At 41.7% G+C, this 16,414-nt stretch overlaps 1 protein-coding gene across 7 annotated transcripts in view; it reads left to right on the top strand.

The window, feature by feature from the left end:
• Positions 1-16,414, top strand: part of TENM3 (teneurin transmembrane protein 3) — a gene marked incomplete at its 5' end in the record, with an annotated part of 317,770 nt that overhangs the window by 279,901 nt on the left and 21,455 nt on the right. For all 7 annotated transcript variants that reach the window (XM_082316366.1, XM_082316360.1, XM_082316361.1 and 4 more), the window contains 3 exons: positions 870-1,102; positions 1,659-1,813; positions 2,676-3,550. In XM_082316366.1, coding sequence (XP_082172492.1) covers positions 870-1,102; positions 1,659-1,813; positions 2,676-3,550 — 1,263 coding nt within the window. The remainder of the gene's footprint in view (positions 1-869; positions 1,103-1,658; positions 1,814-2,675; positions 3,551-16,414) is intronic.

Genomic DNA, 16,414 nt, shown 5'->3' on the forward strand with positions numbered 1-16,414 from the left:
TCAACCCAAAAGGTACTCTCCAGGGCTGGTTTTTTCACCAGCAGGGGAGAAAAGACAGTAATTCTCAATTATGTGGCACCAGTGGAGAGGCAAAATGTACGTTTCTGGGAAAATGGTTAGCAATATATATTTTCACTGTAATAAAGGCTGTGTTGGCATAGTTAGCGGCTTTGTGCCAATGTGTACAGTTACTTGAAATATGACTCTGAGTGAAGAAGAACGGAAAAGCTCCGCTCGGTGCTCTGGTGGAAAAGATGACATTTCCTAATGCGTTAAATCATGCGTATCACGTCTTTGAAAGCAGTGGATTAAACAAATACTTATGAAGGATGTCTTATCTCTTGCCTCTGAACTAATAATATGAACTCTGCCTTATCTGTTTATGAATTATATAAACCATGCACCCCAGCAGCCTTATAGAAAGCATAATAAAACAGATAGGATGATAACAGCGACAAAGTCTAAGCGAGGGCTGGGGTCCTGCTGCAAAGTTTGGAACTGGATCGAGGCTCCCAGAAAGCCTGGGAGTTGTTAAGACTCCAGCATTTTGATTTGGCCTATTGCAGAGACAGGGGCTGTCTCTAATGACGGAGCGTAGGACAGGCCTGCGAGCATCATGAACAAAACGGATCTTCTGTCCCAAAAGGGCAAGTAGTCTAGGTTGGACTGCCTGTGACACAGGCGAGAAATGAGAGCCAAGAAAGGGTTTGGGACCCCAAGACCTGTGCTGCGTACGCCTAGAGCATCACCCTGGTTTTTAACTCTTTATGCCTTACTGCACACTGCATAGGAACTGAAGCCTTTTCTTCTTGATCCAATGTTAGGTGCAATTAGTTACAGCATGTGCAATGTATAAATCCATTTTACAGCAACAACCCAGCTCACAGATACTACCTCGCAACCGACCCTGTGACGGGAGATTTGTACGTTTCCGACACAAACACGCGCAGGATTTATCGGCCCAAGTCGCTCACGGGTGCAAAAGACCTGACCAAAAATGTGGAGATAATAGGAGGAACAGGGGAGCAGTGCCTACCGTTTGATGAGGCAAGGTGTGGTGATGGAGGCAAGGCGGTGGAGGCAACTCTCATGAGCCCTAAAGGTAAAAAGAGTTATCCCTCTGTAACTTCCAAAATAACGCAGAAGTTGAGAGCCGGGGGGCGTGAGCGTGTTTAATTACGGAACCCAGTAGTTGGCTCAAAAATGTGGTTTTGAGTCTTTTTTTCCAACTGGAAAGACCATTGAGGAAGAGAGCTACAGGGGACCTGGGCTGATTTTTTAGGAGATATTTGGCTTTCGTGGTTATTGAGCATTTTTAAATGTTTGTTTAAATTACGTGTTTGGCAGGCAATGGTGAAGATTTAAAATCAATGTTGCTTTTGGACCCACTTATCCCATTTTTCAGGTTAACTTAAAAGCTAGGCCCTTCTCAACACACAACAGCAAATGAACAGCAAATGTGATCAACAGTAGTAGATTTCATACTGAATATTGGTTTATTATGCAAAATACGTTCACAAGCTCTTTTACTACCTTCTGCCTAAGACCATATTTTCTGCCCTTAATTTCTACTAGATACACACGCCCTTACGCCCTTAGTTAGAGATAATATATTCACTGCTAGTACAAAAACCTAATTTTTATTCTCTTCACTAAAGGAATAGCAATTGACAAGAACGGGTTAATCTACTTTGTTGATGGGACCATGATCAGAAAAGTGGATCAGAACGGAATAATATCTACTTTGCTTGGCTCCAATGACCTGACCTCAGCACGACCTCTAACCTGTGATACCAGCATGCACATCAGCCAGGTACATTTTAGCTGCTGCTAATCTGGAAAGCTGCGCTGGAGCCAGAAGTGCAAACGCAGCTTTCTTGCCCCTTAAAATAAAACTGGGTGGAGTGCGTAACGGATATTTAACAGCAGAATTTGGAGAGAAAGAAACCTGTTCCAAGGGCATGAATCGCAGTGTATTCTCTTAGCTATAAATGCTGCTGTATTCAATTTTTCTGCCCATAAAGTTCAGTTAAGTTTAGAACAGCAAAACTATCAGCAGGAAACATTAAGTCTGGTAGTAAATACTGGGAGAATGGCAGATCTGTTAGAACTATCTTGGCACATTGATGTTTTCTGAATCACTAACATCCTTAGCCTACTGGAGTGAACGAGAGGATCTATAGAAAAGAACATATTTTTCTATTTGTCTCAAGAAGCTTGTGTAGGTAAGAAGGGACATCACTAGTGGTATGTTTAAAAATGGAGCACAGTACGGTATTTCGTAATCTGGAAGGTAGTGAGTTGGTTTTGCTATTACAAGAATAAAAGATGAGTACTGTCCTTAAAGTACGTATTTAGACTTTGATATCTGTCTCTATTTTTCTTTATGCATTTGTGATACAGAAAAGTATAGCATTTATCGGAGGGGAAATACCACCTGTATGATAGTTCCAATGCAGCTGGCTTTTTTTCAATAAAATAGATGTCTGAACATTGTTCCCCTTGCCTCCCTGAAAAGCTTTAGTTTGCTGCCTGTACTTCCATACAAGTCTTTTTGTCATGATTGGTTACAGCAGCTGAAAAATATCTGTACAGCAGTGTCTAAAACTGAAGGTGAATTAATTCATTTAATCTGCACTGGTTAACTGTTCAACAAAACACTTCTCTTTGTTAAGGTTCGTCTGGAATGGCCTACAGATTTAGCTATCAACCCGATGGATAACTCCATTTATGTTTTGGATAACAACGTAGTTCTGCAGATCACTGAAAACCGTCAGGTTCGCATTGCTGCAGGGAGGCCAATGCATTGCCAGGTTCCTGGAGTGGAGTACACGGTGGGGAAGCACGCTGTACAGACCACGCTAGAGTCAGCAACCGCCATTGCCGTCTCCTACAGTGGGGTGCTTTACATTACAGAAACCGATGAAAAAAAGATTAATAGGATAAGACAGGTCACAACGGATGGAGAGATCTCATTAGTTGCTGGAATACCCTCAGAGTGCGATTGCAAAAATGACGTCAACTGTGACTGTTACCAAAATGGAGATGGCTATGCTAAAGATGCCAAGCTTAATGCCCCTTCCTCCTTAGCTGTGTCTCCGGATGGCACGCTGTATATTGCTGACCTGGGAAATATTCGGATACGGGCTGTGTCGAAGAACAAACCCTTACTGAATTCAGTGAACTTTTACGAAGTTGCTTCTCCAACTGACCAAGAGCTTTACATCTTTGATGTCAATGGTACTCACCAGTACACGGTGAGTTTAGTCACCGGAGACTATCTGTACAATTTTAGCTACAGCAATGACAATGATATTACTGCGGTAACGGATAGCAATGGGAACACTCTTCGTATCAGACGGGATCCCAACCGGATGCCAGTGAGAGTGGTCTCTCCTGATAACCAAGTCATCTGGTTGACGATCGGCACTAACGGATGTTTGAAAAGCATGACTGCACAAGGGCAGGAGCTCGTCTTATTTACCTACCATGGCAACAGTGGGCTTCTGGCAACTAAAAGTGATGAGACTGGATGGACCACTTTTTTTGAGTAAGTAATAAAGTCAGGTGCCTTATAGTTTTATTGAGTTACACAGTACCATTTCAAATATTTCAGGAGACTGATGAAGTAACTGTAAAGATGGCCCTGGATAACAAAAAGCACAGAAAGATACTTTTTGTTTCTCATGCTGTCTACCTCTGTCTGACTTCTTCTAAACATTGGGTCTGAATAATTTTAAAGTCATTATTTTGAATTTCTGTTTTATGTATTGAAATAACGGTGAGACATCTCACTCTTGTCAAGAAAGCTGTAACTCAGGCAACCACGATTTTGCAGATTTGCATCAAAAACTAGATTTTCATCCCATTTGCTCATTAGATTGACATTGTTCTGCAGCAAATACTGACAAGAAATTTGTCTTCACTGCTCAATATTTTTTTCTTTCTTTTTTCTAAGTAAAAACATGTCTGCGTAGTCTTTTACCCAAAAAAAAAGACTGGGTGGGTATTTTTTTGAAGTTGTAAAGGTTGTGTTTCACCGAGTGGCGAACGCGCAGGAAGGATCTCCTGGATGACACGGCAGGCTTTCAGACAGATGGACTCGGGCAGAGGAAGCTGAGAAAAGAAATGTGGGCTGGGGGGGAAATGTCACCCCTGTAGGAATAAACTGAAAACGCAGAGACCACCAGCGCCGTGCGGTGTACAGGTGCGAGCACAAGAGCGAGAGGTATTAGTGGAACAGTAGGACCTGTAATTTTACCAGCCTCAGAAAAAGTCTTTTCAGTGAATTGCTTTACCCTGTGTTACAGTCATTAAGTCATCAGTGCCTGTTCATAACCACCTTTAGCAAAACGTTTTACAGATACCTCAATTATATTGACTAAGGAAGGTCATGACAATTTACAGATAAACTAGTAGAACCTGAGAGTTCACGTACGGGTTTTATAGGCAACTTCATCCTCAAATGAGCTGAAATACAAACTGATACACCAAACAAAACGTAACAAAAATGCAGCTTAAAAGCAGATGTAGAATTAACACAGATTTTTTTCAGTCATCTCTGTCAACTGGAAAAATATCTGTATTTTTAAATCACATGAAAGACATGCTAAGGGTGGGTAAAAATGTGTCTGTGAAGGAGTGGAAGACGTAGAGTTAGTATGATAAGTAAAAAGTGTTAGAGGGCCCTCAGCTGAAGTATTCAGGATTACAAAGGGCATCAGGAAAATCCAGTAAGTTCCTCTTCCTTTTCTTTTTTTTTTTTCATCTTCTTTTCTCCTATCTTTATGATGAAATGCAGTAGCAACCGCTGCCAAGGTCAGGGCCTAAAAAAAAAAAGCTTTCAATTCAACACACATGATAAAGAAAATAAAGTGCCGGTGTCAGGCAGTGGCAGCAAAGCCAAACATCTGTGTTCCGAGATAACTTCACATTTCTGTCAGCGTACATTTGGCTGAGGCAGTGTGCAGGAGGACTCTGAGCACCTGTATCTACTCTCCAGCCTTTACATATGCCCGTCAGAGACAGGAGAGCAGCAGGTGCTGCCTCACTGCATATTGTGTCCTGAAGTGGAGACGGGGCTAGAAATGCTGAGCCCTAACAAAGACAGCAGGTGGAATGGTGCCGCTGCCAGTTTTAAGGTATTCTTACAATAATCTGTAAATTGGCAGGGCTTTGGCAGCGGGCACGTTCCCAAAGCATTAGCGCACGTCTGTAATATTTAATTGTGCATTGGTGCACCCGCTGCATCTCTTTTTAGGTCCTGCCAAGAGGACACAGAAGCACAGCGAGGATACATGGAGGAATGAGAAACTGTTTGCTTGGGAGGGAACGTGTTCTCCTTCTCATGAATTAGCTCTGTCCTGTATGCTGAGAGACCAAAGCACAGCTTCGGGTGGGCGGGGAATAGTCATCCATTTCCAGAGAGAGTAAATTCCACGTTTAACTCTGACACACACAACCACTTGTTTCCAGCAGGCGAGTTGGGCAAGGCAGTCAATTTGGTGGATAGTGAAGTCCCTTACTGAAATTAAGGCATCTGCTGGGTACAGCAGGCACTTTAAATCATGCTGGCATTCATACTGGCTAATTGAGGACCTAGAGTTTTAATCAGGGCAGTAATTTCTCACCATGTTGCCTGTAGTTTTTGTATAGCCTACTGTGGTGCACTGCAGAAGTAGCTGATGGCTCCTGAATGCATCTTAATGGCGTCTGCGTGATCGCAAAAAAGTGGGTATTATATTCACTATTAAGTGGTTGATAGGCCTGTATTTTTCATCATAGGGAGAATTTAGGGTACTGTGTGTCATGAAGTACATTGCTATTTACCGAGTCTGTAAATAGCCATCTTTCACACCTGATCTGCTTTCATGCAGACTTTCTGGTCTGAGGCAGGTCATGTCCAGCTGGCTTACAGAGAACCCAAAGGGCAGGCTGTTCCCCTCAGTAAGTATTAGTATTATTTCCAAGCTGCTGTTTATGCACTTCCTAAACAATTACCTCCAACCAATGTCTCGTTAGAATTCCCAAGCTGAAATAATTACGGAGAAAGCGAGGCAATTTCACTCACCCCGAATTTGCAAGTGTATGAGGCTTTTGCGGAAGCAAAGATATTAATCTCCTCCCCGTAGCCATGGTGAAGAAGTAATCTGTTTAATTGCAACAAGGAAGATTCAGATTAGACATTTGGAGAAACTTCACGGTGAAGATTTTGGAGCCCTGGAGCAGACAGACAAGGACAGCGACCCCTTGCCCTTCACAGGCTGTCTTTAAGAACAGATTAGACATCTTCCAGCACGAACGCGGGAAGAGCAGCTCCCGCCTTGGGGTGGGGGCTGCACCATATGACCTCTCAAGGTCCCTTCCAGCTGTGTTTTCTGTGATGCTCCGCACAAGTTAATACAAAAAATAAAAAATTGCGCTGATTATGTAAAGCTACAGGGAATAAGTGAAAAGAAAGCACTGTGTTATTTTTTCCTGCCAAAACAGCATTCTTAAAAACATCCATCGGGCATCATAGCTGCTTACTTCTTTTTAACATAAAATCCCCATGGACCAAATTTGTGTCTGTATATTCCCTTTTGAAGAAAAAGTAGATATAAACACGGCTATTTTGCCATTTTTTATCCTAGGATCAGCAAACATTATTGTGACTTTGCTTTTCAGTGCTGATGATTTGTAACATTAGATCTGTCTAGGCTGGGTTTCCAGAGGCTTCTGCTACTATTGCCAAAATAGATGGAAACCCTGTGTATCGTATGAGGGCTTGTGTGGGAGTGACATGGGATACGTGTGCGTATCTCTCTCCCAGCTTTTGCATATTCATGTTTGTAGGTAGTGAGGGCTAAAAAATCTTCAGCTGAAGAGTCTTCTGTTGAAAAAAATGAAGTCTTGTTAAAACAGAAAGGTTTCCCTCAACCGTCGGGCAAAGAGTAAGAAATCAGGAGAAGAAATCATTCTGGCTTCCTTGTTGTGTTTTAGTAATAGCAAAATATTTCCGTTTCATTGCTGGATGCATTTTCTTTTAATATCGGGGTTTATTTATGTGTTTTATTTACTCCATTGTATTATTAAGATTCTCAAAATATTTTGGGAAGGGGATAGAATTTATATTCCACACTGAATTTAGACTTTCTTCCCACTCAGAGTTAAAACTTTTCAACTGTTAGAATTCCCAATAGAGTAGAAATGTCATTTTTCAACTAACTCTGAGCATGACTGGCTTGTTTCACCCTTTGGTTGTGACACATCTGTTTAAATGGCAGAAGTTACATTGGAGTAAAAAGTACTGTGTTTTTAGTAATAAAAAGATCGGTCTTTGGAGCCAATTCAGTAATAGCTTCGTTAACTATTCTCCTGTGCAAATCTGTTTGTATAACCAGAGCGTGGATCCAAAGAACTTCGATCATTTCAGTTGAGTTCTCACTGACTTGAGAGCAGATTTAAGAAAACTATTTAATTTTTTTTTCCTTTTTTAGAACAACTTTTTAGTGAAAAGAGGGAATCTGAAAAAACATTGCATCCCAAAAATTGGCAATCACTGCTCTGGCACATATTAAAGCATTTGGACTTGTTTCTTTTCATGGCTTTTTTCCACAGACTAAGTCACACTAATATCAGATCCAAAAGAAGTTTACTTTTTTATTTCATTTAGTCTGGACGCTAATTAATCTAGAGTTTATTTTATTTAGTCTCCACTTTGTGTGAAGGGGAGGACTGACATCAGAAAATATTTTTTTTACCCTGTGTTTTTTACAGTGAAAATTGTAAGTACTAACTTGAATGGCATATAATCTCTTTTCTGTATTCGTCTACAGACTTTGATTTTTTTATATCTTTATGGCAAAGTGGATTTCTAAACTCCTGGTTTTTTAAGGGTTATAGTCTGCTGATCAAAATTGACACTATATTTGAAGAATGCGTACTTTTGTAACGTACTGTTACTAAAATTCGTAGTAACTGTTATCGAAGGTCTAAAAACTTGCTGAATAAAAAACATATTAACAGAGCATTCACAAAAAGAACTGAAAATACATGCATGCTAAAAAACCAATGGAGCCATATGAAGCTGAAAGTCCTCCAGATTAGGTTTTGTAATGAAATTATAATATTAAACAAGGTATAAGAGTAATCAGTCTAATCAAATTCTGTTGTTCTAAAATTGTGAAATATCTGAGCTGGAAACTGTTAACTATAACTGCATATTATGTATGCTCAATACGAACATTTAAACAGATAAATCTTAAAAGTTGAACTACTTGTATGCATATTAGCATTTTGGAAGTGACACTTCCTAGCTAGCCTATATGACATTATTTTTGTGCAGCAGTTTCCATTCTGCTTTCACTCACAGGGAGCTAAGCCAGGTGCACAGAAGGAGCATTTTCTCTGGCCCTAAGTTTTTGAAGTATCAGAAGTAAACTCCTAAAAACCCCTGAAGTGCCCCGGTGCAGTCGCTCAGGCATGCAGGAGGTCCTGCCCCCCCCAGCCGGCAATGTCAGGTCTCCGTCAGAGCCCTGGTATGCCAGCACTTGCCAGCCGGGCTTTAAATTCAGCTGAAAATGGGTAAAAAGCTCACTATTAATTGAATGATTGACAACGCTCAAGAGGGCAAATGATTCCAGACCAAAAGCTGCTATTACTCCTGATACTTAATCTGACCAGAAGCGTAAGGCATCCCTCTGAGAAGGTCCCAAGCATCTTGTTCAGCCCCACTTCTTCTGAATCATCTCGCTCTCCCGAGTCACGCCCTGGGAGCCGCTGGAAGCCGAGCACACGCGCGAGTGGCTGTCACGACCTCGCCGCTCTCCTTCAGCTTGCGCTACGACTACTTTGTATAACTTCAGCTGGGACGTTAGAGGCAAGTCCTTTGGTTGAATCGTTGGCCTGCTGCCCTGCCAGCCTCCCGCTGCTTTGTGCTCCTCAGGTTGCTGGAGGAACTGGTAGAGGCTGCTCTGCGAGGGAGGATCCCTCCAGGGCACGGAGACAGCCTGAGCTGCCCGGGCAGCACCTGCTGAGGTTGCCGTCTCCGTGAGCGCTGGTGTGCTTGGCACTCGGGCGAGCTCTGACAGCCACGTAGTCCTTGGAGGCGGTTTAGGACAAATCGCGGTCAGCCCAGTGTCAGGCGCCTGGGAGCCGACCCGCTGTGATCCCGGCCCAGGTGCTTCTGCAGGCTCTTTGTACAGAGACAACTCCTCCTCTCTCACAGCTCCCCTGGAAGGTGCCGGCTGCATGTGTGCTCCTTTGGCCTCCTCTGACCCCCTTGGTTAAACTCTAGCTCTCCTCCCTGAGCCATGAATTAATTCCAGTGGCCACTGTTTCTTATCTCTTTCCTGCCTTATCTCCTCTTGCCTTCCTCTCCTTTTAGGAGCAGTATCAGCAGGCAGAGTTCTGATCCAGACTGAGATGCCGCCTCCTCCTCCCTGCAAATTCACTGCCTTTCTTCCATGTCTCTTTCTTGCTCTCCAGACCTTGCCCTCCTACTATGTTTCCTTACTTTCTTACCTTGCATCTTGCTCCTTCCCATGTCGCCCATCATTTCTCTAAGGCGTGTTTGGCTTCCCTGCCTTTTCCTTTCCCAGCGGTGCATTTCTTCTCAATCCCCTCTTGTAGCTCTTGACAGTCCATCCAGTGTTTCCCCGGGCACTTCATGCCCTGAGCTCATTTGTCTTCTCCCTCCCCTCCTCCCTCTCCCTCTCAATTCTTGTCTCCAAGGGAATGCAACAGAAATCAAAGAGAGTGACATTAGCAAGCAGCGCCCTTACAAGTTTACTTTGCTGCCACAGTTAAATTAATGATCTTTCCAGCCATTCTGGAAAGGTGGTAAAATCATGCAGAATGTGAAATCCTTATGATAATTTTATAGACTAGGGAGGATCGCAGGTAAAAATCTGTTTTCACTGCGTGCTGCAGAATACAGCCCTTTGCATATTACGCCTTTATTAACAATGCATTCGGTGCTGCGGTTTCCTTAAAACGGTGTGATGCAGAGTAAGATACTGCCTCTGGCTTGGACTTGTTTAGCCTCCCCACGTACCAGGCACATCATCAGTAACTGTCGGCATTTGGCAACAGGGAACAGATGATATTTTGCAGTTTTCCTCTTGCTTCATCTTAACGCGTCGCTTGTGGAGTCTGACTTGGAAATACTGAAATTTGGCTTGTAAAAAGTCTATGGAACTTCAACTGAAAGATTTCATTTAGATAAAAGCAAGTATTTAATTTTGATCAGATAAAAATTATCCCCAATGTTAGTGTCAATTCACATGCACTTTTACTGTATATTCAGATGGTCACAATTCAGTTTTCATAATTAATATTTCTATACAATTTCCTGTAACATTTTTGGGATTTTATTTTCCTATAATATTTGTGTTTCTGTTTGTGTTCATTTCTCGATCACGTTTACGTTTCAGTAATATGAATATCTAAAAATGCCCAGTCATCTTTTTTCTTGCAATTTTGGGGCTTTCATTCTAATTGGATTCGGTTTTCCTACACATACCAGAACTTTGTACGAAATTATAATCTGGATTTTTATCACCTCTAAACAGCATTCTCTGAACATCCTTTGTATTATAGTGCTTTTTGGATATTTTTATCCTTTTACCGTCAACAACTTTCTATACCTTCTGCTTTTACTGCTGCTGCTTCTTGCTTCATCAGTCTAAAACGTAGTGGCTATAAAGTAATTAACCGTACTCGTTAAAACAGTTGTGTTCAGCCGATTTTCATATTCTTGCATTGACTTTCGTGGCATCACATGAGCCCTTGATTGCAAACCGTGACCTACAAGTGCAATGTCTTTAATCTTCCCATATTATACTTAAGCAACAAAAGACATATTCTCTTCATTCTTCACCGTCTCTGAACTGTCTCTTGGGGAATATTTTTGAGATATCCAGTCCTTTCATAAGTGCCTCTTTATCCACATTGCCTGTCTCAATCCAGCATGCAATACATGTATTTCTCTCTTAAAGCACTTTTCAGGGACTAGCTGGTTCTCTGTTAGTCAAGATTTGGTGCTTCTCCTCCTCTGTCTATGGCACAAATTGAAACTCCAGTAGGCATAACCCTCTCTCACCATTTCGTGTAGACCCGTGGAAGCAAGGCCAGCCGAAAGGCGATGAAAACACTTCCCTCTGCTCAAACAAGATAAGTATTCCCCCTACCCAAAGAGAACTTACTCGTAGGGAAAAACACCGAGCCGACATGTTCGATTTGTGCGTGGCCGCAAGCTGAAGAATGACATGGTTTTTTAAACCTTCCCTTAGATACATCAATACCACACCAATATGTTTCATGCAACACGCAATTTCTGAGAGGAGCTTAGTGACAGTTGTGCTTGCTGACCATACTTACCATGTTTCTTCTGTAGATAAATCGTTAAATACCTTTTTTAAATTTCTAACTTCAACTACCTTTTACTAAGACTAGAGCTTATGATCTCATCATTTTCTACAATGTATTTCTACACTATATTTAAAATTCTGTAAGACTGGAAAGCATATTGAATTTTTTTCTCATGCTTAACAATATTCCAGGTAAGAACAAAGGACAAATGTTACACTGGAACTGTAACAACTTTACAGTAAATTTTGTGATTATAGTACAGCATGACGTTATAGACTTTAGTCTTGTAAGACTTGTGCTGACAGTGGAGCACACAAACCTGCTGTTTCAGACTCGTCCTGCTTAATAACAAAGCAGCCATGTTAAAAATAATCAATTAATAGATACCATTACACAGCAATGTGAATTTTTTTAGAGAACTGTAGTGTGTCCCCTAACTTGTCTGATATCAGTAGCATATCTCGTCTAATAGACATTTACCCATTTCTTTATTCTTGAATGTTTACTGTTCCTTGTCCTTAGAACTAGGCCAAGTAATAAAAGCAGAACTGAGAAACCATTGAATAGGTAATAATATCAAAATAGCAACGCTGAAGACACATATCAACGTTATTACATCTTGCATGTATGAGAAAGGAAGAAGTGCTTTGATTTCTGTCAAGACAATCAGCATGTGATGTCTCTGTGGTTTTGGAAACCACTTAGAAGTAAAGATAGTTCGGCAAAAAAATAGTAGTGTTCCTATTAATGACAGAAATGTCCTGCATTGTCAATCCAGTCAGCTCTGATCAGGCTCCTGAAACTATCTGTTTCACTTCTGGCTTTATCAGGGACTTAATAATACCATTTTTTCAGTTGTTGGCATGTTAATATTCTTGTCCCACATTAATCTTCCTTGTCAAACCGCAGTCAGGGAGGCTGTAGCCAAGCCAGCTTGCTCTCCTTCACGCTCACGTCACAGGGGCCTGGTGTGGCGAGGGTGGAAGGGCAGCTCCGGACCGTGCGTGAGAAGGCGGCTCTCGATTTTCAGTCGTGCTGTATTTGAACGCACAGTCCTTATTTTCAAGCCTCATCAAGAGATTTGGTCTGCCTTGCTGTCCCCAGTGAGGCCAGACTGATCAGCTCTTTAGGGAGCCTAGAAGGCACGTGCAGTTGAAAGTCCTGCCTAATTCCCTCCGAAGAGGGGAGAGTCTGTCGCTTCTGAAGCCTGCATTGGTTAGGTGTGACTGGTGCTCCGAAGGAATAACGATGGTATTCTAAATTAACCACAGAACCTGAATCTAGCAATATTTGTTTACCTTCTTGGTATTGCACTGTCCTAAAAGAAAAAAAAAAAAATGCCCATATAATTTTGCTTTCCTTTTGCTAAATTTGCTTTTCAAACATAATGTAATTTAATAAGTTCATTATGTCCACTATTTCTGACCCTGTAAAAACACCCTCATAGAGTTTCTACCTTTCAGAAGGGGGGGGGGAAATAATTAAGGAGAAAAAGCAACATTACAGCTTATTCTGCGAACAAAATGTCTGGCCAAACAGAGCAGCCTTACGTCCCTTTTTCACTGAAGGCCTATGCACTCAGCTCTGATAGTGTAAGCAGACCTTACAGCAAGGGACAATCTGTCATACCAAGTATATATACACACCAACGTTTCTTTTATTTGAAAGGCCATACTCTGGTATTTATATCGACAAGGCACACAGTTTATTTGTACAGTAATAGATGAGCTAAGAAGTGGGGGGAAGTGACACAGAAACAAGCCAGCAGCCTCAGGGAGCCCTGAGATGAAAGGCACCGCGAGGGAAGCCGCTGCAGGGCAGGAGCTGGCTCTGCACACCCCGGCAAAAACCAGAGTCCGGCCCCTGCGGACCGCAGGGAATTCCCATCACAGGGAAGTTGAAAAGAGGGAGGTGAGTGTTGAGGTCTTGTAGATAAAAGCCTGGCTACTGTAATTTAGTTTTGTCTTCATAAGGACAAGCCCCCTTCAATCGGTCTTGAACTGGCTGCACTCAGTTCAAAAGGGTATGCGCTGCTGAGGAGCACCCCCAGCCCTGGGAAGCTGCTTCATCCCCAGGTAACGCTTCTCATTGAAGCCACACCGCCTCCATCCCACGGCTCCCAGCGCGCCCCTTCGCCCTTGCGCATACCCCGGAGTTGTTCTTCCAGCTTTTCAGAAAGCACCATCATCATTAACGCTGTTTATTTGTGCAAGGTTCTTGTGCATGTAAGGTGTGTGTCAGAAATGCAAGTTATGAAAGGATTTGCGGTTTTGTGAATCCTTAGGAGAATATACACAGCAGGCGCTTATCGCAGCAAACAGCACAGTGTGGGAGGATTGCAACACCGTGCAGCCATGAGTGAAAAGTTTGGCAGTCTTCTGGCAAAAAGTAAAGCAGCGGCCCCAGCATGCTAAATTCATGTATTGCTTCTTTCACTGCAAAGCACCGCTCCCCCCAAATACCTGTCCCTGGCAGTCATTTTGGATTAGGCTGTGGAGGTGGTCAGTCTCACGGCAGCGCAAGCACTGAGCGCGCGCTTATTTGCCTGGTTGTGCGATGAAGTGGAAAATGAGCATCAAAAACTTCTCCGTACAGAAGTGAGCGAGCCACTGTGAGGGAAGGTGGTGTTGATTCATTTCTTTGAGCTCCCTTTCCAACAGACACGTTTCCTGCCGTGATTTTCATTTCGAGTGTGCGTGTTGTTTTGCAGATGAGTTATGGCTGTCAAGAATGGCCCATTTAGGTGAATTGTTCACGTCTGGTTTGCTGAATGCCAGTTCACAAAAAAAGACCAAAAACAATCCTTTTAATGTTATGACAAAAGAGACACACCAAAAAAGCCTCAAAAGCTGCAGTTATAACAGGAGAAGGGGAAGAGAGAAACTGTCGATCACGCTCCAGCTGAGGAAATTTCTTCATTAAACCTGGGCTGAAAAATTTGTCCTGACCATGTTGCTAAGATAAAAGACCATTACCTGAATTATTTAACCAGCTGTGCAAACAGTTGCATAAGACTTTCCCAGATGAAAACGGGATAAAGACCCTTTCTCCATGGAAGGCAGCCATCAGATAAAGGGGCAGGAATAGCGGACCAGCTGCTCGAATTTAACCTTGAGTTGTCTGACACTTGGTTGAGCAGGACAGAGAAATTTAGCCCATAGTAATACTTTTAATGTCCTTCCAGCCTCTGTGGGCTTGTGAGTTTGCATTTTCTGACCAAATTCCATTAAAAAAACAAGTAGGTAGATAAATTCCTGTCCAGAATTGGACTTAGGGCTGCAGTTTACTTTAGCTCCTTCCTAGAATCACTTCTGGACCTATTTTCTGTAATTCCTATTCATCCACAATTTTCTCAGAGCTAGGCACAGCAGAAAGGGAAAGGGAGAGGGAGAGGGAAAAGGAGTACAGCAGGAAGGAAAGGGAAAAGAAGGGAGGGAAGCTTTTTTTCTTCATATATTTAAAATTCTGTAAGACTGGAAAGCATATTGAATTTTTTTTCTCATGCTTAACAATATTCCAGGTAAGAACAAAAGAAAAATGTTACCCTTCTTAGTCAATAGTCAAGTTTAAAAAAAATAAAAATCTATCCACTTGTCATAATTTACAAGCCTACTAACATACATCAAATTGTCATTTATGACATATTTGCTTCCTTCTTGTTAAACAAAACGAAACAATATTAGCAAGACATACAGCTATCTTATTGTTTACGGTTCCATTTAAAAAATATATATATCTGTTATATCTCAAAAGAAAGTTATAGTTTAATATTTTGGGTTTCCTGTTGTACTGTGAATGCAAAAGCAAGATGCTAAACCTTTTAAGACGTCAAATAAACTTTGTGGAAATAAAGGAATACCTGCATACGATATTTCAATTAATATTATTTTTAAGAAGCCAGGTTATAAATGAGTAGGTATGGATCCACTGAAGTATGTATTTCAATGAGACTAAAGAATAAAAGCCAAAAAAAAGGAGAAATAATTTGTCTTTCCATGCATCTATAGGTTATTTTCACTTTGTTCATTCTTAACAGGGACATTCAGTCATTCTTCAGACAAATAAAAAGCAAAACTGCATATCAAAATGGGGAAAGCAACTCAGAAATGGAGTAAGGGGCGAGGGGGGGAATTTCATTATGTTGAAGTTAAGACTCTTTCCTCTCTTTCAACAACCGACATGATGGTTAAAGATGGTCAGAACCAGAGCTCCCAGTAAGTTGCTGTGCCCCATTTTAAACCAGCGGAGGACAGGAGAGCTCCATGTGGGTGATGAAATGATAATAAAAGTGATGGTACATAAACTGGTTTTGTTGCCTTTTGATCAGCAAGATAACTCTTTTGTTACTGGTTTAGCAATGCAGTGATACCCTGTCAAGGTGATTTAAGGTGGCTTCTCTTTACTAGAGTTTTCCAACTGTGAATTCACTATTTGGGAGGGACTAAACTTGCAGTATGCTACAGGAGGCTGAATACAAGTGAAGGAATGTATTTGCAAACTGACACTCTTTAATGTTAAAGGCAACGGTCCTCTATGTAAATGTGAACTTAATGGCCTTAACAAGCTGAAGGAGACATTTCATTGCCGGGTTAGGACAGGTTTTTCAGTATGCATCAACACAGCGAGTACACACCTGAAACAACAGCACGCTGCGCTTCTGGAAGTCAACTTTGAACCTTCTGTTCTCACCTGCCAAGGAGCAGCACCTTGGTATGTAAGGCTTCCCACAAATAGTTTGCGACAAGTAAGGTAACGTTCCATAATTTTTTTAGCCACTCTTGGTAATTCCAGATGCCTAGACGAAATGCCTGACATGTGCTGAGTGAGAATGTAACAGTACTTTTCATTTTACTGTCAAAATTATACATGTCTATATTACAAAATGCATTCATGTCTCATTTCTCTATTACAGTATCCCAACTAATAGTTGTAACCTGTCTTTAAAGACATGCGTAATACGCATTTGCACCGTATGTCTTGTTATCTGAAATGCGCAGGAACTGGCGTGCCTTGCTCTTCACCCTGACGTGTTTACAATAGCAAAAAAAAAAAAAAAAAAATT

Source organism: Platalea leucorodia (assembly GCF_965183815.1).
Source record: "Platalea leucorodia genome assembly, chromosome: 6".
NCBI classification, from domain to species: Eukaryota; Metazoa; Chordata; class Aves; order Pelecaniformes; family Threskiornithidae; genus Platalea; species Platalea leucorodia.